The sequence below is a fragment of the Meleagris gallopavo genome, chromosome 26, assembly GCF_000146605.3.
Source record: "Meleagris gallopavo isolate NT-WF06-2002-E0010 breed Aviagen turkey brand Nicholas breeding stock chromosome 26, Turkey_5.1, whole genome shotgun sequence".
NCBI classification, from domain to species: domain Eukaryota; kingdom Metazoa; phylum Chordata; class Aves; order Galliformes; family Phasianidae; genus Meleagris; species Meleagris gallopavo.
The window spans coordinates 2,829,825-2,857,378 of record NC_015036.2 but is presented as its reverse complement, the minus strand read 5'-3'; the positions used below and the strand labels follow the sequence as shown (position 1 = coordinate 2,857,378).

Below are 27,554 nucleotides of genomic sequence, written 5' to 3'. Positions count from 1 at the left end.
TTTTAAGCTATCTACTTATGGCCACTTCACAAATGACTATTCACACCCTTGTACAATGGCTCTAAGATGCTTGTGGGGTCATCAGAGTGCATACTACTCTAATACTCACAGGCTGGAAGCTGCCAAGAGGACACGGCTCTGGCTTGAAAGCTCCTGCTGAGGAATAATGCCCTTCCATGACCACATGCTGAAGAGCACTTTTGGCACCTCCTGTACAGTAGTATCCAGGCTCACATGGTCCTGAGGGAGCTCGGGTATTTGTCCCATCACAATAAAGGCTTTGCGTGGTGGGGAGAAAAATAAAGATCTTGGGTGGCAATAGTTTGTCACTGGTTAGCACAGTGCCCATACAAAAAAATCCCCCTCAGTCTACCTGGGATCTCACAGAGACCTCATTCCTGATCACTTACAGGCCTTGAAAGGAAGTTACAGAGCACATACATCACTTCTCATGCATCCTTTTTAGAGACCAGGTACAGCAGCTTTAACCTGGAAAGAATTTCCCCCTGTACATTCACAAAGCTGCATCTGCATATTTGTGTGATCTGAATAAAGATCACACAAACACCCAAATGTTGGTTTTCTTCAAGTCTTTGCATCTTTGGACTAGAAATATACAGGTGTTAATAGAAAAGCAGGAACTCTGAGGGCATTCCCTTCAGCTTTTAGACAGAATATGAATTCCAGAGCTGTCTCATGCTAGATTTTTCTTGCCTACATCTTCAGGGAAAAGAGGGAGTGAAAAAGCAGAAGGGAAAAAAAAAAAAAAACAGGAAAATTTGGATTCTCTCAGCTCATTGGACTCCACCCCACGGAGACCTACAACTCCATCCCAGGAAAGCACAAAAATTACAGCTCTTGTGCTGCCCAGACCCAGAGGATCTTCCATCCTCTGTCACAGCAGCATGAAGATAAAGCCACCTGAAAGGCACACTGCTCGTCATTAACAATCTGCATGCATTTCGTGGAGAGGTGAAAGCCAATGCTAAATCCACATCTCTTCTTTCAGAATCAGATATATAATCCTGGCATCATTAAGAGGAATGTAATACAGTGGTGAGTTATATAATCTGCTAATACAAAAAGGACTATCCAAACAGTACTAATGAGAATGTTTAAGCAAGAGTTGCTAGGTCAGGCCATCCAGCACTACAGACATAATGAGTCTTGATAGATGCTAGTGAACAGCAAATGCTGGGGGGGGCAACTCGGTTCAAGTTCTTTATTGTAAATCATCTAATACAGGTATATAGCATTGGAGAGTGCTGGCAGCACATTTGCTGGGATCAGAAGGAACTGCAAAAGGGCTGGAGGTAAAGCTGTGCTGTTTGGGCAACAAATGTAAGGTTTAAAAGGTCCTTTTGCAGTGAGACAGAACTGAGCCATAATCAGCAAACAGCACACTCACCCAGGTGGGCAGTCCAAGCACTGACCAAGGCTTCTCAGCCCACTCACATTGCTGTAGGTTCCTGGAGGGCAGGGGATGGGTAAAGGGGACCCAGGTGGGCAGTATGCCCCTGCAGGGCACACATCTCCTGTCACACCATCTGTAGGCAACTGCAATTGAAAAAGGCATCACGTAAGAAAGGAGAAAACTGGGTTAAAACACTAAAGGCATCATACTGATTTGGGCTCAAGGCAACACCAAAGAGAAAAACAGAGACTTTCACTGCTGTACAGTGAACAGATAATGCCTCTTTAAGGGGAATGTAGTAAACACACAAAGAAGAAATAAGGATGACCTTTTTCAAACTGGCAATCCCACTGTGATTCACTCCCACTGAACTTTTCACCTGGATATTCAACCTAGCTACATTTTTAGTTAAGGTGATGGCAGTGTTTCGAGGGGAAAGCTATAAAATGGTTATGCTCCCTTGGAGGGCAGCAGAATGGCCCTCCTGCTATAAACTCGGATGAGAGCAGTGCAAAACTGCAGCTCTTGAAGTCACTGGGTCAAAAACACCCCACCACAATGTAACAGGAATAGGTAAGGAGAAAAGCTTGACTTACTGCAGTAAGAGCCCTGCCCTGGCAGTAGAACCCAGCCTTGCAGGGACCACTTGGTCCAGTCTGCCCTGGAGCAGCACAGTAGAAACCACGGCCACATGGGCTGCATTCTGATGGTCCAGACAGTCCCTTTTTGTTACTGTAAGTTCCCTCTGGGCAGGGCTCAGGTTTAGAGCTGCCTTCACCACAATAAAAGCCCTGCAAGACAATGTCAGCTTAATACAGCATTCAGGACTCTTTTATTTAACAGATCCCCCACATATAGCATCTTCTATAAGATAACCACTGAAAAACAACTCACTACTGGGCAAGCTTTGGGCTCTGTCATGGCAGGAGAGTCACAATAGTACCCAGCTGGACACGGTTTGCACCTGTCTTCATCCTCTGCACTGGAATTATCCCAGAAGAATCCAGGGGTGCAGGGGAAGGAGAAAGGGAATCCAGTTCCTGGAGGGCAGTTGAAGCCAAGTGGACAATCTCCAGTCTAGAAAGCAAAAAAGACAGCGAGTGTAGCTTTGTCATTCTTCTCTGGTAGGGAAGTGAGATATGTTAAGGTTCAGCAAAGAAAGATCCAAACTTCATCAACAATTTGAATAACCTGAAAGTTTTACTGCAAGAAAATGGTGCAGAAAAAGAGGAGAAAAAAAGGGAATTCATAATCTCGTTAGCAAAATTGATAGACAGAAGGCACTGACAGACAAAAGGCAAAGGAAAGACAGAAAATATGTATTAAGTAGGTTTCATTCACAGTCACAGCCTCTGCAAAAAACGTTGGGAGAAGCTGGGCTATGCTTACAGGATGGGGAATTCCTGAAGGCTCAGCCCCAGCTCTGTAGCAGTACTTCCCTGCAGGGCACAGTGAGCATTCCTCAGCACTGCTGAGTCCCTTCTGTTTACCATAGGTCCCATTGGGGCAAGGCTTTGCATCTGAACCCTTGAAATGAAATCAAAAAACAGGTCTTACACAAACTGCCACATCCCATACGGCCCACATGCAACAGATGAAGCTACAAGAATATTCCTTTCCAATTAGTGGGAACGTACACAGAAAAGCAGCCCAAAGGCTAAAACAGATGCACTCACGGTATCTCCCTGGGGACAGTAGAAGCCTCTTGGGCAGGAGTTTGCATTGGCCTCTGGAGCAACAGCCTGTCCTTCTGGGCATCTGAGACCAGCTGGGCAAATCATAGCCAGCAGCATCACCTCCCGGCTGGTGTGCTCACTAGCACAGTAATGTCCAACAGAGCACGGCAAGCAGGAGGCAGAACCTTGGTCCTACAACATGGAATGATGTCCCTTTAAAAATTCCATCTAATCTAAACCTATAAACAACAATCCGCAGGTAATTCAGTGTATTTGTTCACCCTGCAGGCAAGAGAGCTTGGCCATATGAAGCAGGCCCTGTGCTTCCTGTGGGTTATCCATGTGAAAGGCTCTGGGCCTCAAACCAGTCAGTCCAACACCTTTTGCCAGCATAACAGAGAAAAATAAACACATTCCCTCGACACACTCAACTGCAAAGTGCATGTGAGAGATAATCAAGGTCCATTTGACATAGGCAAGTAAATCCCCATTCATCGTTTATCTCGCTTCCAATCTTAATGAATGGTTCTAGTGGTAACCACAAAATTTGCACTGTGATAAAAAAAATAGCCTGGACAGAAACTGACATGTTATTTCCTCTTCAATAGTGAAATCTAACAATTATCATTAAAATTACTCATTATAGTTTAGGGGCAGAGAAATGAGTCTCAGCTCCATTTTGTGAAAAGCTGTTGTGCCATCCACCATTCCCTTCTGGAGCTCCATCTCACTGTTTTACCTTCCACAGCCAAATGATTGCTTAACTGCAACCCAATACTTCATTCAGAGCATGAACTAAATATGGGTGTTTGCTCTGCCATTCCCCTGCAATGCTTACGCCAACAATGAAAACTAAAACAAATCACCCAAATGCAAAGTGTCTATCCAACAGCACACTGCCAGGTGATGGATGAAGGGGTTAGATTGCTAATGCAAGCCTCAGAAGTGGGAGTGACTGCAAGGAGAACATTGCATGTGAGGCACTTCCAGCATCCTGTCTGGAGCAGTGCCAAGCCTGATCATTCAGAAACACGAGAAACATTCCCAATGCATTTTCTAGACTAGCACTTTCATTATTTAAAGGGTCAAGCACAGGTGAACAATATTGTTTAAAGCATTGTATCAATCTCCTCAAATACCCAGACTCATAATGCAAGAAGATTGCCTCGTTCCAATGCCTCCTTTGAGGGGTACATCCTTTAGCTCCCCTTTTTACCAAGATCCACTGTTCAATGTAAGTTGAACAGATGCTAAGATAAAATTATTGCTGCTTACTGAGAAGTTGCCAGCACCACATGTACGAGGTGTAACAGTGCCAAGGTTGGGGCAGTAGTACCCTCCAGGGCAAGGGACGCAGTCTGCAGCCACTCTTGCACCATGTTCCACACGGTAAGTTCCTCTATGGGAGAAAAGACAACAGTAGAAAGAGTCACCAATGGTAGCAAAGTGACGAAGAAAATCACAGTGTGTTTCTGGTTTGCATTTTTAGCCTCTCATAGGGAGGATTTCTACTATTTCTGGAGGGAAGAAACTGTGTGATACAGAGAAAAACCCTCCTGGACTGGCAGCAAGAAGCAAGGTGTTTACAAATTCATTTCATTTCTGGTGCAGAACGATACTACTTATAAAAAGTGTTCTGAAACACTCACGTGGATCAGAGACCCACAGCTTTATCAGCACATGCAGTGTACTTACACTGGGCAAAGAAGTGGCTTGGAGGTCCCACTGGGGCAGAACGCCCCGGCAGGGCAGGCTGTACAATCTTCCACTCTGCTGTTTCCCAGCCTGGTGCCATACGTTCCTGCAGGGCAGGGGTACTGTGTGCCTCTCCACGTACCTTCCCCCCCAAAAAAAGAGCAAAGAATCACCTTAATTCTTATTAAAGTTTTAAAAAGAGAAAGTAATATAATGCCCTTGGTTCTTTGTTGTTGTTAAGTACTTACATGAGTTATACGTAACCATATACTTTCATGCACGTAAGTAAATATATGTGTGTATATATTTATACACACATATATACTGAATGTATACATATACATGTATGTGTGTAAATATATATACACATATATGTATGTATATAAATCACTGACCACAGCTCTGAGCACAAACCAGGAAATATTTTTTAAAAATTCACGGTTTAGCAAACGTTGCCCAATCTTTGCAGGAAGAATTTAGGATTGTATTCGTACCAGACACTTAATTAGGCATCTTAATTCTTTGGAAATGAAGGGAGAGGAATTGACGATGCTGATACGCCCAGTTCAAACAGTACAAGTTTAAAGTATTCACTGTACAGAACAACCAACTACACACTGAAATGCTTTGGTGCAAATAAAGTCAGCACATGGCTTTATTAGTTTATCAGAGTCCACAGCATTTCTAAAGACAGAAATAATGGAAATTCCTTTCATTTCTGGCTAAAACTTCCTACCTTGAGGGCAGTAGTGCCCTGAGCTGCACATGCCAGAAGGGACATGAGATCCTCCCACACAAAACCAGCCTGCAGGGCACAGCAAGCACTCCTCTGCTGATTTCAGCCTTGTCCTATTGCTCCAGGTGCCTGGAGCACACTTGTGCTGCACCGCATGCTTTGTGCCTGCTGGACAGTAGTGACCAACTGGACATAGAGCAGGAGGCTTCTGTCTTCCCCCTGTTCCTGTAAACATAAAGAGATGACGTGTAGCCTACTATGCAGCACATTGGCTTCAGACAATCTAATTCCCCTGGTCTGTTTTCAGCTCTGGAAGACGCTGCATCAAGTCTTTTCTTTTTGCATCTTTCCTCCATTCAAAATGAGATAATTACTTCCTCTGTTGACAAGAGCTTGTCACAGAACTGGCTACTAAAGCAATTATTTCCAGCCTTGAGAACCCTGCAGGGTGCCTGTGTCCAAACCTGACAGACATTAAATTGAAGAGGCCATCAACATGCAAAATATTTGGATACTGTAAAAAATGTCTGCTTCCATTTCATTAAGTGAAAGCAGTAATATCAATAATATCTACAATAGGTATCATCAAGGGAAAAACCTCAGGTCAGAATTAAACTCAACCTGTTCAGAATGTACAGCAGTCTCTGCAGTAACACCAAACCCTACAACTGACATCTTTTTCCCCATTTACATCACTGACTACTCAATGATCTGCTCTCAATAACTGGGGGTATAAAGCACCAAAGAACACCATTCACTCTGCCATAAAACCATGTACCTCTAACACAGAAATATCCAGCAGGACACGTCTCACACTGGGACTTATCAAAGAGGTCAAAGCCATTGCCAACTGTTCCTGGAGGACAGGCATTGCTGGGAAGATGTGGGCTGGATGATCCTACTGGGCACACGTACCTAAAATAAGACAGCAGGTTGGTCAGGGCCAATAGTTCAATGCAAGAGGGAGGTAAACTCTGAGCCCAGCCAATGTAACGTGATAAATAGTACAACTGGAAAAAAAAAAAAAAAGCAGCCACATCTGCTGTACTTCAGAAAATTCCTTTACCAACACAGCCCACATCAGAGAGATTTACCAGAAACTATATAAAACCTCAACATTCCAGAAGAATCTCTATACAAAAAACAAACAAACAAAACAACCCAAAGAACCAATGATACCACAATGGAGATGAACTATACATACAGACATATAGGAACGCACAGAAAACAAGCAAGGCTTACCCTGGTAAGCACTCAGAGTCAGGCTGGGCTAATCCAGCCTGGGTGCAAGCTCTTCCTGCTGGGCAGGCTCTGCAGTCAGTGGCTTCATCCTGTCCTTGGAGAGGATTGTATGTACCTGGCTGGCATGGTGCTGGGTGACTTGCTCCCTCAGGACAGAAATACCCAGCAGGACACTTCAAACACAATCCATTTCCTAAAGAGAAAGAAGGTATTTAGAGTCCCAAAGGGAGCATGACTTGCTGATAAAACAGAGTCCTACAAAATGTGATGCCTTTACTATCACCTCCAGCAAGAAAGCATAATGGAAGTTTATTCATAACAGCAATGAAGTTAGTGCAAAGCCAGAAGGTGGTGGTATTGGATTAGCTGATTATTACTGTGACTGAGTGGCTCCTGGAAGCAGTAGAACCATCTGGACTATGTCAGTAATAAGAGAAGTAAGACACATTGAAAAGCAAACACATCAGCCTGAAAACACACTCTGATGGAGGTAGATTTAATAACCTCAGTCGTACAGGAGCCTGGGGTTTCCACGAAAGCTGGGCTGCTTCCATGTTTGTACTCTGAATATTGAGAGAATTGAATGAGTTTCACAGACTGGACATGAACTCAATAAAAATGAATGGATACCTCCTGGAATGGCAGCCACCTGAGCATCTCTAAAATCACGTCTGCTAAGACATGCCTGAACTGCAACTTAAAGGGAACACTGGCAAGACCAATAGGTAGTGAAACAACGCTTCCTTGCGGGTTTTGTCACATTCACAAAGTGCATTTCATGACAGGATGTCCCCAGACGTTTAACTTAGAGAAAAGGAAACACATTTAGCACAAGAATACCTACTATCCACTGAGTCAAAGCTGCCAAGTGCACAAAGCAAATACAGTGATACTGGCTGTGAAGGGAATGCGATGGCTCAGTGATATTGATGCTCCCAAGAACACTTCCAGGTTGAACCCCATGGAAGGCTAAGTACTTCCCACTGACTGTGCTGTGCTGCAGGCAGGGAACACAAACTGAGACCACCATATGACTCAAACTATTTTCCAGCATGTCAGAGCTAATTCTTAAGCCCCCTGTTTGTTTTGTATACAGCACTGTGTCACCTTTGCACCTAAGTTTTCCTTAGGAGTGTTGACAACATCATTATAGAATGTACCACAGGCATAGGATATCAGCTTACATTATTAAACTGGAAGTGTTTTTGAACTTGTATCTCCTTTACATCTTCTACAGTGTTTGCTCAGGTGCCATTGGCCCTGTCTCTTGAATTTGGCTGTCTTGATGAGATGCCAGGTTTGTTCCTCGCTGCTCCACATAAATGCAATTCTGCTTTTAATTTCAGAAGTGGGTGGAAAGCAGCAATTTCCTAGCCTTAGCTGGTGAGCAAAAAACTCATTCAACAGTCAAGATGCTTTAGCAGCTGAGTCATTCGCTAGAAAAGGAGTGATCAAATAGAAAAATATGGGGGCTTGAATTAAAAGAGATAATTATTTCCTCAGCACACGTACCTCTCTGAGGCACAGGGCACAGTAAATGTGAAGGGAGATCGAGCAACCACACTCCAGGTTTCCACTCCTGGCAGTGCACCTGGTGATTTGTGCCCATGGACAAAACATTCTGGACTTGGGCCAAAGCTTGCTTTAATAATGGACTTCATCCTCCGAATCTCTCCAACACTATTTTCCCATTTGTACAGCAGCATTAAGAACAGAGCAGCATTTTTATACTGTTGAAAGAGACCCTGAGGTACTCCAAGATGTTCAAAATCAGAGTTAGCCTAAGAAACATATGAGTATTGCAGGGGAAGCCTTGTGCCTAGGTCCTTGCAAACACATCAGAATGTCACCTGTGGTTTCTACAGCTTCTGAAAGTATAAATTGCAGTGCTTATTTATTGCTAAAATAAAATAAAGTTCTGACTAATCTGTAGTGCAATTTCACCTTGCTGCAAAAATGAGCTGAGATTATTTTGATTGATTCATATGCATACAAATGGAGCATCTCTTTCAAAAATGGAAGACATTCTGTCAACTTTACCACATTACTCCGTAACAGACCTGCTGGATGACACTGAGCACATAAGATTGCTTTTTAATTATTTCTGTTGAAAGTACAATTACCAGCTCTTTATTTACTGGAGCTTCTTAGAAATTTCTGCATAGGGTAGATATGTAAGTGCTATGGTCCACATCCACACAAGGAGTTCAGTGAAGTGGACAGTAAACGTCTGTGGATGCAGCAGCTCTGTAGACCTACTCTGAGCTTTAGTTCTGCTAATAACAGGACTCTTGAAGGTCACGTTTTAATATGGGATGGATTTCTATTTAAGATAAGTCCATCTGGTTGCTGATTCTGCCACCTGTGCCTTTTACAGAACATAAAGCTGCACGATATCCTTCAGGTTTGGCACCAAAAGGCAAAAAGGATCAGACCCTAAAAATCCCCATTCCAGCTCTGTCAGCTTGAAACTTTATACTGAGATAGCAAAAAACTTTCACCAATGCTTTATAAATTGCCAGCCACCAACAGTTCCCTGGATTGGGCCCCCAGTCCTCATGCTGCACACATATTCATGTCCTCTCTTTCACAGGTTCATGCAGTCCATTCCATTAAAAACAGATTTCTTTCACTTAGAGATGTCATTCATTAGGACTTCTGTCATGACAATTGTCATCACAGAGGCTGCTGGCTGCATCTCTAATCTCCTGTTCTAACAGATGTCACTGGTGAATAAAATAAAACTGTTTATTAATGGAGAGTCCTGCAGGAGTGACCTCAGTGCAAGAGGACTGCAGAAATATGGACAGCACTCTGCATGCATTGCCACCAGATATCCAGTGGGATCCAGCCAGCTGAGTGACAGCTGTGGACCTCTCCTCATGTTCACACGTCGAGAAAAAGAAACTCCTAACTGTGACCTGCTTGCTGGAGAGCTTAGCTTTGACACAGCAGATTGAATCAAGCTAACCTCCGATTTCCCATGCAGCACTGTACACACAGTGACTCACGTGCACAGTGCTCGTCCTGCATGCTGCCAAGGCACATATGCTGTCTCTTCTCCCCTTTAAATTAACTAGTTTAAAAGGAGCTCTATGCCAAATGCTCTATTTTTTTGTAAGCCCCCTGCACCAGCAGAAATTATTCCATAGTGGCCCAACTACAACCTGAGTGCCTGGAGAGAAGGGTTATATTTACTATGCCATTTTTTTCTCCCCTTCTCTTCCTCTCTCCAACCATAACACCTACTGTCTCACCTTGATTCCTTCAGTGGCATATTTCTCTCCAAAACCTCTCTGAACAGGCAGACTCTGAAACCCTTTCAGTCTCTAAGCTAGAAAGGATGCTGCAAACCTGGCTGTTGCTGTCCTACATGTGAAAGGTTAACTTTACAGCTTGGATACCTCTAGATAAACTGTCTTTAGTTTTGACAAATGCGGTAGCCCCAGGGATTCACTCATCCTACTGAGTAGATGAGGGCAGTGGTTGCACAGTGCCAGCTGAGCAATAAAAAGACAGTGCTACTGACAATAAATAAAGCTCTCCCACATGCAGGACACAGTTTATTTGCAGCCTCTCTCAACAGGCTTTTGTTTTTCATTGTTAATCTCTTCCCAAGAAATTACAACCCAAACATATTGTATTTTGTAAAATACTAATTATTAATTGATGCTACACTGCCAGTCTGATTTGTAGGAGATTCCATGTTCCTTTCATCCAGCTCTAGCGTAGCCTTAAAGAGAACCTAGCAAATAAGCATTGTAGCCATCACCCCTTCATAAACATGTACTTCACACTGTGATTTAGAGCAAGAATTATCACTCCCACTGCAAAATATTATGACACACACCAGGTAGGGGCAAGGAGCTGCTGCTGGGCATGAGAATCTCCTCTTTGGGTTTGTAGCTCCCTGCTGGGCATGGAGGAGGAGTGTCTGTAAGGCTGTCTGCACAGAAGTGACCTACAGAAAAGAACACAGCATATAGTTTAGAAACAACATTCTAGAACAACTCACTTAAAACCCTCCTGCCAGTTGAACACTCGGTGATGAAATGCTCGTGCCCAGCTAGAATGAATTACTTGTTCCTAAGTAAGATTTTGTAAGACTAGATATCAAATGCTTTACTAAACTCCAGATGGATTATCTGAAGAGCGTTAAAAAAAAAAAATGGATTTAACTGTGCAATAAAACTGCCACTGCTATGTTGAAATATATTGCTATGTATCAGCACAGCAATGACACTTCATTCACACGCACGCAACACTTAAGTACACAGATTATATATAATTAAAGTCAGTCAAACTGTGCAAAAGAACGCTGAGAATCCTCAAGCCTCTCTGGCTTGTGATGGTATTGAAGCTCCTTACCATCTTTGCAAGTAGTCTGGATCATTTACTCTGATTTACAAGAGCTGATGGAAAACATGCCCATTAGAACACACAGGTCTAATTTTAACACCAAAACATTGAATTTCAGCATTGGATACACAACATGTATTTACCTCATCGATCACCTATTGAGAGATTTTCACTTGCTTTCTCCAGGTTCTGCTGCTGATAGACTTTAGCTGAAATCTGACCTCAGCCTTTCGTTGATCTTGTGTTGTAAACAATAATACATAGCAAATCTGTCACTGTGAAATCCATGCACTGACATGCCCACAGCACTTATTCTAGTAAGCATGGTCTATAAATGGTTCCTTAAGTCCAAAGAACACAGCATTTCCTGGATTATTATTATATTTAGTGGAGCCAGGATAAGTTCCCTGACTCTCTATGTGACACCATAAATAATTAAGTATTATATGATACACACACAAAGACATCATCACTTCCCCCGTACAGCTTGCGTACAACAGATTACTAATTTGCTACATTTTCATACACAATCTCAGGCACAGGAAATACAGCAAATTCCTCTATTTTGTCATGTGTATTATTATAGCTGGATCTAATAAATTACTGAGGTTTTGGTTTAGCATGATCTCTGTAGCTATTCTATTTCTCCATCTACTAGGAGCAAAGTATCCAAAAGTATTGGAGCTCTTCATTATTTAATAAAAAGGATTCTAATTACAGATGTAAGAATCAAGTTACTAGGTTCAGTGACTCTGCAGGAGGCACCTGGAGCTGCTCATTAAACACTTCATCTTCACATGCAAGACAGGTCTTAGAGGGGAGGGGATGGCTTGGTAGGACTGCAGATTGTGAACGGCATCCCTGTAGTGACATTAAATATTCCTTTGCAAAATCACAGCTACACCAGGCTCTCCCTGTCAGCCCATATTTCTTGGGTTCTGTTGGGTAGAAAATGTGAATTAAAACAGAAAACTGATTTTCTGTGCAGGGAATTATCAGTAATAGCACCACTACCTGCAGCACTAAATATTTCCTATTACCAAGCACTGCAAAAAAGGAATTTGTGTGGGAGCCCTTGAGGGTGTACCAAAGCCCCATGCTTTTCACAGGAAAAGATCCCAACAGAAAGCTAACTTTAGGCTAGGAAATCCTCAGCAGATTTGTACTCACTGTCTAGAATGTATAAAGGACATGACAGATTTTAACGTTGAAGAGGACTCTTTCTGGTTACAGGTAGTCTCCTTCAATTTCTGTCTTAATGACTAAAGACGATGCTCATGAGATGCACTCACCTGCTGGACAGGGCAGGCACATCAGCACGTCTTCAGCTGAGACAGAACCACGGGCATACGTAACACAGTGAGTGTGGCTTGGATCTGGCTCCTGCCCAGCCAAACAATGCTAAGGGGAAGAAACAGAAGCACATACCAATGGGCTCAATGGGCCTCTGATGCCCAAAGCAATGTCCAAAGGAGACCCAAGGCAGGACATGAACCAGTACTGCACTCTTTCTTGTGCTTCCTTCTTGCCAGCATTCTCTCAGATCTATCCTCCAGGATTAATTTCCAGAAAGAAACTCACTCCAAGCTCCTTTGGGTCCTCAGCCGAGGGTTTTAACGGAAAGCAGAAGATCTGAGCACTTATAACCTCAAATTTTAGATAAGAAACGTGCATCCTGACAATACATTCATGTTCAGGCCCCACCTGTCAGAAAAGTTGACCTTGAAAAATAACGTGCTTGGTTTTGTACCTGCCTGCTCCTTCCATCTGGGCAGACATGGTTCTCTGGACATCCCAGGCACTCTGACTCTCCCTCTGGAGAATACTGTCCAGGACTGCAGCTCCTCTGCACACCACTATGTGGATCACACGAATAGCCATCTGGGCATGCACGACATCCAGCTCCACTCTCTAGGCTGAGATAACCTTCAGGACAGACCTGCAGTGTAATCACAAGCAGCATCAGAGCCAGAGAAACGTATTCTTTTCATGACCACGTGCAGCTCAAATGTTAGAGAAAAAGGATCTTGGATCATTTTCAAGATCCGGCCTCCACACCATGGAGAGCTCACAGATTCACAGAATGCTTCACAGAACTCTTCCACAAACTCTTCAGTTTATGGAATTCCCAGAGAGTTCCCAACATGTACTTTTCACCATCATTACTGTAAAGAATGAATCAAGGCAGTGCTGCTGTCTACGTGCATGGCTTACTGTGAGCAAAAACAAAGCCAAGTATCATTTCTTTCCCAAAAAATCTCAAACCAAACTTAAAAATCTGGGTTTGAAGCTTGGAATGAGATGATTCAAGATACGTGGCAGCAAATGTAGAGATGTGGAAAATACTACTTCCACCTGTCTGCTTTCCTTCCCTGCTCATCTGCTTACCTGACAGGCTGTGATGTCCACCTGAGCTGTAAGTTCATTGGCTGTTCCCAGTGGGCATTTCCTTGGAGCTTTTTGACCCCCAGGGCAACTGGAACAAAAATAATGAGAGTTTTAAAACCAATCTCTTCCACTTCCGCCTCCTAAAAGCCAATATGGTGTTGTGCAGCTACAAGACCACCCCCATCTACTCAAAGAATGATGAATTCAAATCAGATCATTCCAGAACCTCAAAGGGAGCCAACACATTTTTAGTCTTCCAGGAGAGAAGATGCAATGCTTGGACTGCACATCCACAGGCAGAATTTGCAGCAGGAGAGCTAGCAACCCAAACTTAGAGTTCAAGTCGACCTGTCTTTTGCAATCTTGGCCTGAGATTTACCTGACAACTCTGAGATGGCCACCACCACTTGCATCTGAATGAGCCAGGTGTGGCAGAGAAAGCAGCCTTCATGTTTTTCTCCTGAGGAAGGTAGAGTGCATTCTACCACAAGTCAATGACACTGTTGTTTAGGATGGCTTTCCAACTGGAATGTGGTTTTGTCAAGCTGACACTTCCCAGGAAGAACTGATTGCAAGGGGAGCTGTGAATGTTCCAATCACTGCCGAAAGCCCCAGAAAGCACCTCTGATCCAAAGACAGCGGTCTCCATGGTCAGCTGATTATTTCTATGAGAAACTAGCACCACACTTTGTATATTACAAGACAGCTCTCCGAATTTTTTCAGCCTAACAGAATGCTGCAAATGCCCAGAAGTTTAACTTGCTTATTTGCAAGAGCAGAAGCACGGAGAGAGAGGGAAGGAAGGAGACTTACTAGAAGCCTGTAGGACATTCCAAGCAGTTGCCAGCTGTGTAGTAATGTCCCTGCTTGCAGTCTATGAGACACTGGCTCTGGCAGTCTACATTGCTCTCTGGTGAGGGAGAGGAGGTCCCTATAAGAAAGCAGAAGAAAATACACCTCATTTATTCTATTTTTATTTATTCATTTCTTTGTCAGAGTAAGCTGTCTGTTCTGCACTCAAATGAGCATCTTTGTGTTGTTACCTGAAAACTGTCACATTTGATTCTGTCTTGTGTTTTAAAAAATTAGCTCTTCTCGGTGAAAGCATCCCCCCTTCTCTGCCTGTTTCCTCCCATGAATTAATTTAAAAAACAAAAACAAAAACCACCCATGGTTCTGAAAGAACTGCAGCCAGACTCAAGAGTTTCTAACCAGAACAAGCTAAACAACTGTCATCTCTAATGCCTTACAGCCTTCAGAAGGTAACAGTGTCAGCACTAATACAACAACAAGTCTGTCTGAATAAGAAAGTAATCCACTCACCTGTCAGGAAGATCCTAAGGCTACAGAATAAGATCAGCCAACTCAAAGCATTAGCCATGGGGGCTGGTAAACAATTGTTAAAGAAATGCTCAGATGTTATGTTGAAAACATTTCTTGAACATCTGGTGCTGCCTTTGCTGAAGCCCAATGTAACCAAATCCCTCTCACGTAATCACTTTCCAATAGAGCCTGGAGTGAAATGAACACCATGCAGCAGAAAGATGGCTCAAGAGGTAAAACAGTGGAAAATACCCTATGGTGCCAGTGCTAAAAAGAGAGAAAACTCATTTAAACAAGAGATAATGTATACCTTCCAAGCATGACATGGGCAGGGAGATTGAAAGTCTCTTTGTCATCATCTCGCATGTCTGGCTGGCTGCTCAGAAAGATAACCCCACAGGGTCACAAAGTTATTCTTCAGTGTCTACATGAAATATTTCCTTCTTGCAAACTGTTTGTTCTGCAATGTCAGGTTCTTCCTGGAATTTGAAAAAGCCAAGTGAATTCTTCCTGAAACTCCATTCTCCCCTGTAACGTACACTGTCTTCTAGCTAAGTTTTCCTGTTCCGAGAAATACCCTTTGATGAAACACAAAACTAAACTTTGTGAAAGCACTGGCAGTGCTGGGGAGCAAAGAGAACTTGCAGCTCTACAGCAAGAGCAAAACAAGCAGAACATATCCCGAAGCAATTTCATGCACATTCTACTTCAGAGCAGCCTTGTTTTTAAAAAAGTGTTCTCCTACTTTTAGAAGTAACATAAAAAATTCAAGATTCAGCACCTGCTCCAGTGAAAACTGCAAAGAGATCCTTTTCTCCCTTTAAATCACAATATCTTCTCTTTGCTTCTAGAACCTCCTGGAAGCCCAATACTACTGAGGGCTTTGGAAACAGATTGATTACTGGCAAGAGAAGGAAAAATACTCTTCTGTCTTCCAAGTTTCATGCTGATGCATGCCAGAATGAGGCTGCCTGTAGGTTCACATGGAATTATTGGGGAGCCCTTTTGTCAAAAAAGTTTTAAAAGATGGTAATAAACTAACCAGAAGCCCTAATCATGGTGGGAGAACATCCACAAACAGGGCTCACGCCTGTCTTTCTAACTAGCAAAGCACCATCTGTTGCACTTTATAAAGTCTTTAATTAAGCTCCTCCAGTACAACTCAGATATGTCTGTTTCTTCCTATTCTACAAACAATTCCTGGAAATCTCTGCAATTATCTTATATTACAGACAAGAATTGCCAATTAAAACCTAATCAACACAGTGTAAAGGCAGGCACCAGGCCAAGTGCTTCTAATTTTCTTCCTATTTTTGACCTGCTTGCCCCTTGCACTTCAGAAAGTTCAGAGAAAACAGAAGATGCAATAGAAGGCAGAAAAGGAGAGAAAATTGGGAAGACTCACATTGCTTCATTTTCACTTCCCTAATTAACTGTGGAATTCTTGGATTCATGCACAGGTAACTCACAGGTCACAACCACTGCAAGACAAAGGAAAAGAATGCATCTGCTGCATGGCTGATGGCTCGTTTGGGGGATGGAACACAAACTTGGTGCTCAGACGTTGGTCAGTCTCCCTCTGATCTGCTGAACCAGAGCTCACAGGGGTCAGTACCTCACTGTGTGCCACCCACTGGTACAGCACAAAGTCCCACCTCATCATCAAGGCTCCCCAGCTCTCAACTTCAAACCTCTTAGCCCAAATTCTGACCTCTGCTGGGTCCGCATCAATTTTCAATCAGCCCAATTCATCTGTCTCTGCCACAGCCACTTCTGGCATTAAGCAAGAAGATAAATCTGGCTTGATGCACTTCTTTCCTGGGCTGCTACAGAAACAAACAGCAGCACAACCTGAGACTCACTCCAGGACACCAGGATTTACTTTCACAGAGCAGCAGCATCATTCATCTGAAACACCACAAAACCCTGCACAGTTTACACCAGAGGGTAAACTGCAGCTATCTATTCCTGGCTAGAAAGAAAACAGAGCATTGCTATTACTTTATCTTCTTCTGTCAAGAAGCAAATAAATGCAGATTGAATTATAAACCTGGGCTGTTGGAAGCAACGTGCAAATACCTGAAGGAGACTCCAGCAAAGAAAATAAATAGGTGTGCCCTTTTCTCAGCTGCATGCATTTTGGTCTAGCAAGCATTGGCACAGTCATTCCTTTGGGATACAACACTATTGCAGCTTCCAGCACCAATGTATTCATCCTCTCCAGACCAACAGCTTCCAATTGCTTGAGCAGACACGACTGCATTTTGAACAAGTTCCAAACTTTCTTGAGCTGTGGGGTCAATCCTAAATGAGCCACTCAGCCATGCAGTATTAGAGGTCTCTTCACAAAGCAGAAAAGCCCAGATTCTCTTGACTGGAACACCAAAAATCAGTTCTGCTCAGCTCACTGCCAATAGCAATTGACTGCTGGATGTGTAAGAAGCATTGCTGCCTACCCTTATAGCAGGAAGGGTGCGTGTGCCTACCTGTTCTTCACCTAAAGTACCAGGGAAGACATCTCACCTTCCTGAAAGGTGCAATCAGTTACGCTGAAATTAGTTAGCATTTCACATAGGCAATCTCCCCCAGCCATCAAGCCTCATAAAATGCCCACTTTCTAAATGAAAAATACGCAAATATCCAAAATTGCAAATCTCGTTTCACACCACATCTTCTGGTGGGGGGGAATGGAGGCACAAAGGGCTCAGAACTGTGAGGAGAGACAAGAAGTAGAAATCACATAGAGAATGGTTTCGTTACTCACATTTGCACAGAAAAAAAAAAAAACTTCAACAGCTTCAGGAGATTTCTCATTAGCACAAAAGGAAAAGATCTGCAAGTTTAAATCAAAAAGTGTGCTTTGTTCCTCTACACAAACAAGCAGTTTTCTTCTTCAAGCCACCACTTGTCTCACAAAATGGCAGGAATGACACAGATGGTTCAGAGTAGAGCTCCCTCCCATCCACTTCCCTCTTTTTTTCCCTTATTATTATACAGATAATTCTACCTAAATGCCTGAAGATTAATACGTTAATATTCCCCCTTAAGAGCCACAAAGCTGGGCCACAGCTTTCTTACATGAATGCATGCATATATTTATACACACACTATTAAAACAAAAACCCAAACTCCGCAAATCCCTCCTAATGATCCCAGTAAACACCATCCGTAATTCACATCAGCTTATGGGTGGCTGCAATGCCCCCATTATACCCGAATCCCAAACACCTGTTAACACAGGGCAGAACATCACAAGGCACTAATGCTCCTCAGGACAGAGCTGCAGATGCTCTCAGAGGTGCTGCATTGATACAGGGGCTATTTTCTTATTATTAGTGCTGAAGGAGAAGCTATGAGGTCCACAAGGGACCACAAAATTCGTGCAGGCATCACTGTGGTCACAGTGCCAACACATGCATAACATTCAGCCATCCTTTGTGGATAAATGAAAGATTCTCCTCTTCTGGGAGGAAACAACAACAGTGAAACAGCAGCGTAAAATTGCACCACTGCTTTATCTTGCATGCTGTTTTGCATGCTCAGCTTTATCCCTACCAAACTAACAAAATTAAATGGTGAATTTACAAAGGCAGTAAACTTCCGAGAGAGAGAGAGAGAAATTAAACGGTTGTAACATAGAATAACAGAAAGATCTCCAGGCAAATTTAGATTAAGACGCAGCACTGCTTTCTCACACAGCCTCCTATGGCCCCAATGAAAGCCACCAATGGATTGGGGCAGCATAGAGCAAAGCAGGGAAATGCAGAGAGGAAGAAAGTGAGGGATGAACCCCAGCTCTAGAGAAATCAATAGCAAAAACACTTCTGGATTTTCTACAGATTTTCAACTCAGAACACACTGTACCATGCCAGAGCACTTTTCCCCACCACTGTGCCCATGACAAAGGTGAGCAGAAAGCACTGCCATTACAGGGTGAGCCAAAGCAGCTGGGTCAGAACAGACCAACCCTTCCCTTGCTTCACTCTCACGTGGCTTCCCATTTTCTCTGGCATGCAGGTAGCTATGAAACAGTCCAGTTCTGCTCCTGGACATCATCACAGGGCTTCCAAAATTTCATAAAGCCTGCTTCATCACCAGATGTGAATCTGTCTGGGCCTTCTTAAATAGCTGCATTCTGAGAGACTTCAGGCATCATTTGTTAAATTACATAATTGCATCACAATTAACAGAAATTTTATTCTGGTGAGGCAATGCTCAAAACCTTGTTTTTGTTTGCACTGCCCATAGCAAGAGGGGGCTGGGAAGGCTAAAGGCCCTTTTAATCCCACTGCCCACAACCCTTCAATTCCCACAGCGCCCAGCAGCAAGGACAGCCCTTGCTGCCTTCCATCTCCAGAGGTAGATTACCATCACTGCAGATTCGGTATCAGAAAGTCAGAAAGGAGATCCAAAACCACCCTGAAAAGCTGATGTCACCTTCTGAAGTTTTCACTACTGCAATATTAAATAGAGTCAGGGAAGTGTATGGGGGGGATTGGATAACAGATATATTTTGATCATTGCTAAGACAATAAAAGCGTAATCACCGATGTCGACCTGGTGCTACTGCTTTGTTAGCTCAGTGAATCAAACCCAACTTCAGAAAAACAAAGGCAGAGTAATAGGACCAGAACTTAGCTACCCACCAACCTACTGCTGAAATTGACCAGAGGAAGCACTGCAAATGTGGAGAGAGCTCGCCAAAGAGAGAAAAGAATGTGCACACAGTAACAAAAGCAGGGTTGGCTGCAGCCACTGTGGGCTAATGCAGTGCCTACCAGCAGCACAGAAAGTGTTCTGGAAAAGCAGTACAGGAAGATCCTACTATTTCACGATAAAGAAGGCAAAATTGTTCTGTTTGCACATTGGGGTCTGAAAGAACTGCTTGGCTTCTCCCTGAGAAAGTTTCAAGGGCCCCAGTCCTCCGTGATCTCTTGTTTAAGAGAAGAATCACAGTAAGCAGTTCCTGCCAGCAAGCATCAGGGTTTTAACAGCCAGACAACTGCAGCCAAATGTTAGTATAGGATCAGCCAGTGGAACAAAACAAACAACAAAACAAACACTGCTGGTAAGTTGGGATAGGATCAGGAGATGCTGAACATCAGACTAACCAATGGATCAGGTGTGAATCCCAACAGCACAGCTCACTTTCAGCTCTGGTGTGGTCAGACCAGAATAATAAGAGATTTGACCTTGTTCGAGTCATGCTTGTGTGTTTGTCCCAGCAGATCTTTTTCCGTTTTGTTTTTTTCCTAATAAAACTGTGTCTGCTGTTCATAAAACAAACAGGCATGTCAGTTTCCCAGTGGGTGCAGCCTCGTTAATTTTATATTCCTTCACTTAAAACAGAGGAATGTTTTCTGACCCTATGAATAGCAACCCTCCCCCAAAGCAATTACTGATCTGTTGACAAACCTGGGGGGATCAATTCAGCTTGGACTTCCTAAAAATACTGCAAATTTGCATAGGAAACAGCAGCAAAAAGAATAAATGACGCAGCTCCAAAACCAGCCCTGAGGAAGCTCTTCAGAATGAGTTACTTATAGGAGGACAAGCAAGATAGGACTAATAAACACCTCCATTCAACTCCTAGTAGAAGGAGGTGAGTAGCATGGTGCTCAGTGTTCAAACCAGGGTTTATTCAGCAGATGAGTTAATGATGGGTAAAGCAAATATGAGCAAAGTACACCTGGGGTGTAACAGCAGAGCTGTAGCTCTGTTGCAGAGGTGAATAAATAGTTTCTTGGAGTAAATAAAAGGCATCACCACTGTAAGAAAGACTGCAGCACTGCCATTCTAGAATGCTGCTGTCAACCATCCAGCTGCAATAAAGGCTTGCGTGTTCCTGTAGGTAAGCTTTACTTTATCTCCAAAACAGGAGTGGAAGACCCACACACAGTTAATCTGACAATAAATACAGGGAAAATGTGGTCACTTAATGCCAGGCTGCAGAGAGTAGAGATCCAAGAGGGCAACTGCTGCAGCTGATGTTCCCCCACTTCTTTACATGCATGTGCATAAGATGCTGTAACAGCGCAGTTTGAAGCCCAGTAAATACAACTACGACAGGGTATCAGATTCAAAAGCATGCAACAAATCACAGAGGAACAAAGGACAGGAGTCTAGAAAGCCCAAGCTTCTATTTCTGTAGGATGCAGAGAGTAAAACGCAGTACAGAGCAAGCCTTAACTTCAAGTGCTCCTCCCAGCACCAGAGCTGGTTTGGAAAGAACGTTCTAGGTTTTACAAGGGGAAAAAAAGGCTGCTATGAGAACAGCAGCATCAGCTGCTGCCAAAATAGTTCAGCTTTATTAGAAATCCCCCCACAGTGCATCCTTCTCATATTCTTTCACTTCAGTTCTTAATTAGTACAATCATCACTCATCTTGGGGTAAGTACTGGAATGCCATGAGACAGTTACAGACTTGCACACTCCAAGAAGTGTGGCACCTGTCACTTTCCCTTCAGGAAAGCATGAAGCCTATTGCATCCTCTTGAAATCCAGGCTGAACCTGCAACACAGGAGCAGAAGCAATGCCTTTCAAACCCTGCCAAGGCCCTGCAAACAGGTCTCTGCTCAAGAAATTGGGCTGTGTCAGAAGTCTCCAAGGCCAAAGTAGCAGCAGCACAAGTGTCAAAGCCTAGGAAAAAAAAATACTGCAGTGAGCGCCAGCAGCAGAATATAGAGTGAAAAGACATTTGGAAGGAAAAAAACCCTAGCCTTTCAAAAACATCAGGCTGGTAATCTATCAAAGGCTGCAGAGTGTTATATTAAGGGACCTCGTATGACCCATCAGAGGCACTCAGCGAGTTTGCAGCTCTTCATTGTGAAGTACTGAAAAAATCTGATGATTCTAATGGAATCCTCAGATTCAGATATTAAAGTGATGAATGGCTTCTAACAGGACAGACAAAGCCACTGTGCCTGTTCAGCCAGGAGCAGAAATTTCACACTAGTGATACCTCACTAGGAATTCAACTGAAAGACAAAAACATTAAGTATTAAATAGACAGCGTAGTTACCCGAGTGCAGAGACAGAACGTGCTACAGCCCTGCAGGCAGCACAAAGTTTGCTGAGGATGGTCACAGTACCACCACAATGCACCTGTGTGCCCAACTGTTCCTTCACACATAAAATCCATCAATTCTAAGTGCTGCATATTTAATATGCTCTTCCAGAGTGTTCAGAAGAGAATCTAGCCTTCTAGGACACATGTACTGGCAGGTGGATGTGGCTCAACGTGGAGTTCCATGCAAACCAGTTGGTCCATATCAGACCATTTGGGAGACATTTGTCTCCAATCACAGGTTCAGACTGCTCTTGCTGTAAGAAAACAGTTACCAAGGCAGAGCATGAGCTCTAGCAACTTTTGCTACTGTTAGCTTCTTCCTGCATTTGTGCGCTATTGTACTACTTGCCTCAGACCAGGAGAAACAGACATTTATGCCTCATTATATCCATCTCCAGAAGTACTGCCATTAGCCTCTTTAAACGAGTCAAAACAACAACATGATCTTGGTTTCAGGGTCCTTTCAGTCTTATTTTCCCAGTCAGACATGGTTGGGTGCCTATTTATCCCTGGAAGTTACATACAGCCTATATTGTGCAACTACAGTTGGAGCTGAAGAGATGCCCTGCAGCAGAAGTGTTCTCTAAGAGCAGGAAAATAATGCTAGTTTTACATACAATACTGATATACCCTCCAGAATAATGATTCTGAAATAGTTCAGAACCATTATTTCTGATAAGCTTAAATGCCTCAATAGCTACTTCATCTTTTCTGCTGTTACTTCCCATAGAGGTGCCACAACTTTACCTATAAAGAAAAAAGTATTTGAAGATCTTAAGATGCGTGCAGATGTGCAGAACTTCCTTTCTTCCAAGTGTTGAAAAATCAGCCCTCCTCTCCTTTGCAATGACATCGACCAGCTTTTGCCATTGCCTTTCTGAATCTCAACTACATTACTAAGGAGAATATAGCAGTTTCTGGGGCTATATCCCATCTGGCTATAATGAACAGAAGAGATTAAACTTCACTTGCCTTAGCTTTACAGTTATTGTTAAAATAACCTATTCTTTTCAACTACAGGTACATGGCACATAATAGCATCTCTTCTGTTCTGCCTCATTCAGGAGATAGCACTGCTAAGTGCATCTACTCTTTTTTCCCCCTGAAAGATCCAGTGTTTCAAAAGGAAATATAAACACAGAACACAGCTCTAAGTGGAAGCACATTTAATAAAGGAACTGGTTGCCTGGTGTACTCTCCCACATTAATGACACAAGGCAGGACAGCAAACATGTTCTTGGGATGCTGAGGTACTCTTTAAATATTAAGAGGAAGTTTTAAGGACCATCCTGTTGTGCTAGCCAAGGTGTGCACCTAACCATTCATCCATTTAAAACACGCTATTATAGCCTGATAGTTTCTTCCCCACCAAAAAGGTTTCCTACTTGTGTAAAGGACTTCTGCCTTGAAGTGCAGAACGACAGCCTGGAGTTGCACAGCTCCTGCTCCACAACATGGCCATAAACCCTCCACAAGCAGCAGCTGTAGCACAGGGTCCTATAACACTGTCATAGACCTCTTTTAGTGCTGAGCTCCTCAACTTCAAGACCTCCTTCTGCCTCAGCAAGAGCCAAACAGATCTGCACAACATCAGTTTCAGTCACTGTCTGCACAAGATTCATACAGCAGCCTAATCAAAAAAAAAAAGCTGTACAGATTCAGCAAGCATCAAAATAGTCCCAAAGTCAGTACTATGTGAACTTCTGATCCATAGAACTGATGTATTTTAAGAAGTTTCTTCCATCTGTGCTCCTCCAAATAACTGAGCATGTTATCAAGAACATCTGTCACAGACTGAAGTGCTCTGCACAGCCCTTGAGATACAAGCAGATAAACTGACTTGAAGTATTTTGGATATACATTCGGGCCTTGTGCTGCATGCTAAATCTGCAAGGTGCCAATACATCCCCTCATTCACTCCCTCTTGATACTTGATTACCCCTCTTTTCCCACAGCTCCAGTTGCACACTTGCACAGAACTACTGCATGAAGTACTTCATGAAATTATGATCAGCAGGCAACTATTTATTTATAGACCAGACATGTGCTCATAGCTTGAGTTAACCATCTTTGCTTCCTATTTGTTGTTCCTGACAATCAAAGCTTGGGTTGTGAACTAGCCCTGTTTAAATTCCTGATTAGCCTAGCGTGAAATTGTTTCCCAGGTAGTGATTAATTCTGCTGCAACATTTCCCCTTCATTGGGCAACGTGCTCTTTGGGAAGCCCATGCTAAACCATAGCTTCCCTATTATCAGCAGTGTCATTAGTTGTGTCAAACACGAGGCCTTGAGCATCTCCCATCAGTTTTGGCACCTCTCACTAGTTCCTGTGTGGTCTTGAGGTCGGTTGGCTTATCCCAAACAAAATGGGCAGACTGGCATACAACATGACAATGACTGCTAGCTCACCATTAGGAAGAAAACATTATATTGCAAAAGCTTGTTTTATACCTACAGGGATTCAAATCTAATTGGATCAGAAGTGACCGGTAGGGGAAAAAAAACTGCAGAACCAAAATCCCTTTTTTCCCCTCTGGATTTTTATATATCATTCACATTTGAAAGATGGGTATTGAAATGCCACCTAAACCACCTTGTGTTTTGGATGGCCAGTTTTCCTTTAGAAATCCACAGTATAACAAAACATTCTGCAAAAAGATGGCTTTCATTTTCATTTTCTCCTTTTCCCATCCCTCCAAATTCAGCAGAAAATACCATTCCAAAGCCAGCTCCGACCAATTTGTATTCAGAATGGCTATTGCTTTAATTATTGTTTGCACGTGAAATTTCCAAGAGCAGCCCTCTTAGGGGACATCTGCAGCTTGCCAGCTGAGCAGCTGGCTGAGAGATGGTTCATGGGTTCTCTCCCTCTTCCTCAGTACCAGATCCCATCTGATGCTCAAGCAAAACCTGAAATACAGGCCTGAAGTTGCCACCTAGAATAATGTGGGCACGTCTATCCCACACCATGAAGAGTTCTGATAGTCCCTGGAAGCTAGAAGACATGCAAGGAGCATGACATTGTGCAGATACAGCCCAAGCCTCAGTAGCAGAACAACAGTAAGGATACTTCATCTAGCTGTGGCCTGAATAACATCAGTTAGCTCATTTAGCAGCAGTTGAAGCCCTTTGCTTTACATTCACTGCTCTGTGCAATGGTGACAGTGTCAACAAAAGCCTGCCACCTCACCTCCCAGCTTTAGGTTCCCTTCTCATTCAAGAGGACAACACCACAAGCATGATCTTTAAGGTCTTTGATTCTATGATCAACATGAGTCATGCACTATTCTGGTCCTTTCTTTCAATTTAATTGGCCTTCACAAGTTGCAACAGATTTATAAAAGCTGTATTAGATCCTCCTATAGGCTTTTGACAGACATTTCATTGTCAAAACCATAAAGAAAGTTGATTTTTCCTTTAAATTAGATTTTGTGCCCCTGAAATAAGCCCACGCCAGATATACTTAAAGCTTTCCTATATGCCATTTGCAAGAAAATGCAACAAGGGCTTGATTTCCAAGTTGCTGCTGATAGACCTACAAACACAAGGTTATACTTTGGGAGCAGTAAGTCATCACTCCTTTAAAAAAATTAAGAATCCATACATGTGAAAAGCTCTCTGAAGAGGTTGCATAAGAATAGAGGTCATTAAGAGGGCAACTTTATAGCTAACATGATATACATTATTCTCATGTCACAGCACCAGAGCATATCACATTAATAAGTTATTACATCCCTAGGTTAGAAAACCTATCATCCCCCCTTTTCCACCCTGGGAACAGACACAAGTAATTAAACAGCTCAGCCAAAATCATACAGAGTATCTGCAGTGCAGCAAGGAAATTGATTTTCAGACTTCTAGGCAATGGTGGAAGTAATCCCCCTACCCTCTTCATGGATAGGAACTTGGAGAAAATCAGTTTGTTGATATTGGAGGAATAGATTAAAAAACAGCAAGGGCAGTGTGAGTTACCCAACTGCCAAAAAGTCAATTCATGCAGGTACTTGCATGAATTGTAGAAATGTATTGCTGTGCCATTACCAATGCTACACACACCTGTAAAATTTTAACTAAATGTTGAGAGAAGACATTGCAACAAATGGAAATACCATTCCTTCGTCTGTTTGCAAAACCTCAAAACTAGATGGCCAGGGCTGTCATGGCAATTTTTGCTCCTAATGGCTTGTTTTCATACTCTGATTTCCTCTTGACACTGCAATCATCACAAGGTTGGAAGAGTGACCTTTCACAAAATTGAACTGCAGGCAAGTTGATGACACAAAAAGTTCTACGTTGAGACAAACAGCAAGAATAGGTTTAAAAGTGAAGTCCATACAGTCTTAGCAAGGGAAGGACCCAGAGAAATACATACTTAATGAGAAGTACAAGAGACTCATCTATGAAGCAGGGGGGTTATTTTCCTTTGTTTACTTCTGAGCACTGAGATGCATTACCAGCTCTGTTGATATCAGTCACGAGGAGGAGAAAATTATATTCCAAACTTTCTAAAGTGACAGGGATAGAATTTCAAGAGATGCTCCATTTTCTGACTGCAGTAGCACATATTGAAACACATTAAGGCAATAAACAGTAATTAATCAAAAACAGAGGAGCTGAGGGAGAAAGAACACTAAGGGGCACAAGAGTAAATTAAGAAGTAAAGTTTTCTCAAGAAACTCCACAGCAGCAACAACTCAACTACTGGTTTTATCAACTAGTTTGACATCCCAGATATTGAACAGGTGGTTAAAACACATCTTAATGCTTTGGAGACAGAGAAGGACTCACCTTGAAAGAAATTTGCATTCCAATACTGCTAAAGAACTGAAAAATCACGTGTAGACTAATGTAGAGTTTTGTATTACAGCAATATCAAACAGAGATACATGAGAAAACACAGGCAGTCAAGGAAAAACGCAAAAAAAAGAATGCAAGAACTAGCAAAGTCAACTGCAAATAAGCTGGTAACCAGTGAAGAGGCAACTAAAGGAAGTTGAATAATATTTTCTTCTTGCAGTCAGATACAGCACTGAATTTGGAACAGCATTAGCAAATTAGAGCAATTCTGAGAACAAAACATTACAATAATCAATTCCTGTAGTACTAAAAACCTGAGCTAAGCATTCTGCTTCAGTATCATTCACTCTGTCCATCATTACAGCACATGAAAAGGAGACCTCAGTTTTGTTATTCACCTCCTCAGTACAAGCACATATTTGTAAGATTTTATATAAATAACAATGGATCAGAAAAAAGGTCAAGAAAAAAGCTATCCAAATACAAGCAATGGATTCTCAGGTTAAGTTACAATGGAAAACAAAACAAAATACGTTTCTTAAAGCAACATTTGCTTTTGTTAATCCTTCCCAAGCAACTGGGTTCACAGACAAATCAAGAACTGTTCCCTGAAACGAGAAATTCCTGTTCAATTGTTGCACCAGACAACTTCACGCTCAGTTTCACTACAAAAGAACTCTATGGCATTTCATGATAAAAGTGTGAGCCTCAACTGTATTCTCTTCCAGGCACTGGGGGTCTGTTTCACTCAAATTCATCTGAAATTCCACTGTTGGAATTTCTCACAATTTGATGAGAACAGAGCAGGACTTGGGGGAAGACACGTACTTAACCTCCACAGATGCATACAAAGA

The 27,554-nt window shown here is 42.7% G+C and overlaps 1 protein-coding gene across 5 annotated transcripts in view; it reads right to left on the bottom strand.

Annotated features, from left to right (window-relative positions):
• Positions 1-27,554, bottom strand: part of LOC116216193 (multiple epidermal growth factor-like domains protein 6) — a 56,758-nt gene that overhangs the window by 8,171 nt on the left and 21,033 nt on the right. For 4 of the 5 annotated variants that reach the window (XM_031556874.1, XM_031556872.1, XM_031556871.1 and 1 more), the window contains 19 exons: positions 17,357-17,543; positions 16,239-16,314; positions 15,144-15,312; positions 14,324-14,441; positions 13,511-13,598; positions 12,873-13,061; positions 12,415-12,523; positions 10,614-10,724; positions 6,764-6,956; positions 6,300-6,436; positions 5,522-5,746; positions 4,786-4,927; positions 4,366-4,489; positions 3,091-3,282; positions 2,804-2,941; positions 2,309-2,491; positions 2,011-2,205; positions 1,409-1,557; positions 110-278 (listed from right to left, as the gene is read on the bottom strand). In XM_031556874.1, coding sequence (XP_031412734.1) covers positions 110-278; positions 1,409-1,557; positions 2,011-2,205; positions 2,309-2,491; positions 2,804-2,941; positions 3,091-3,282; positions 4,366-4,489; positions 4,786-4,927; positions 5,522-5,746; positions 6,300-6,436; positions 6,764-6,956; positions 10,614-10,724; positions 12,415-12,523; positions 12,873-13,061; positions 13,511-13,598; positions 14,324-14,441; positions 15,144-15,192 — 2,511 coding nt within the window. In that variant the 5' untranslated portion in view covers positions 15,193-15,312; positions 16,239-16,314; positions 17,357-17,543. The remainder of the gene's footprint in view (positions 1-109; positions 279-1,408; positions 1,558-2,010; positions 2,206-2,308; positions 2,492-2,803; positions 2,942-3,090; positions 3,283-4,365; positions 4,490-4,785; positions 4,928-5,521; positions 5,747-6,299; positions 6,437-6,763; positions 6,957-10,613; positions 10,725-12,414; positions 12,524-12,872; positions 13,062-13,510; positions 13,599-14,323; positions 14,442-15,143; positions 15,313-16,238; positions 16,315-17,356; positions 17,544-27,554) is intronic. The other variant, XM_031556873.1, reaches the window with a different exon arrangement.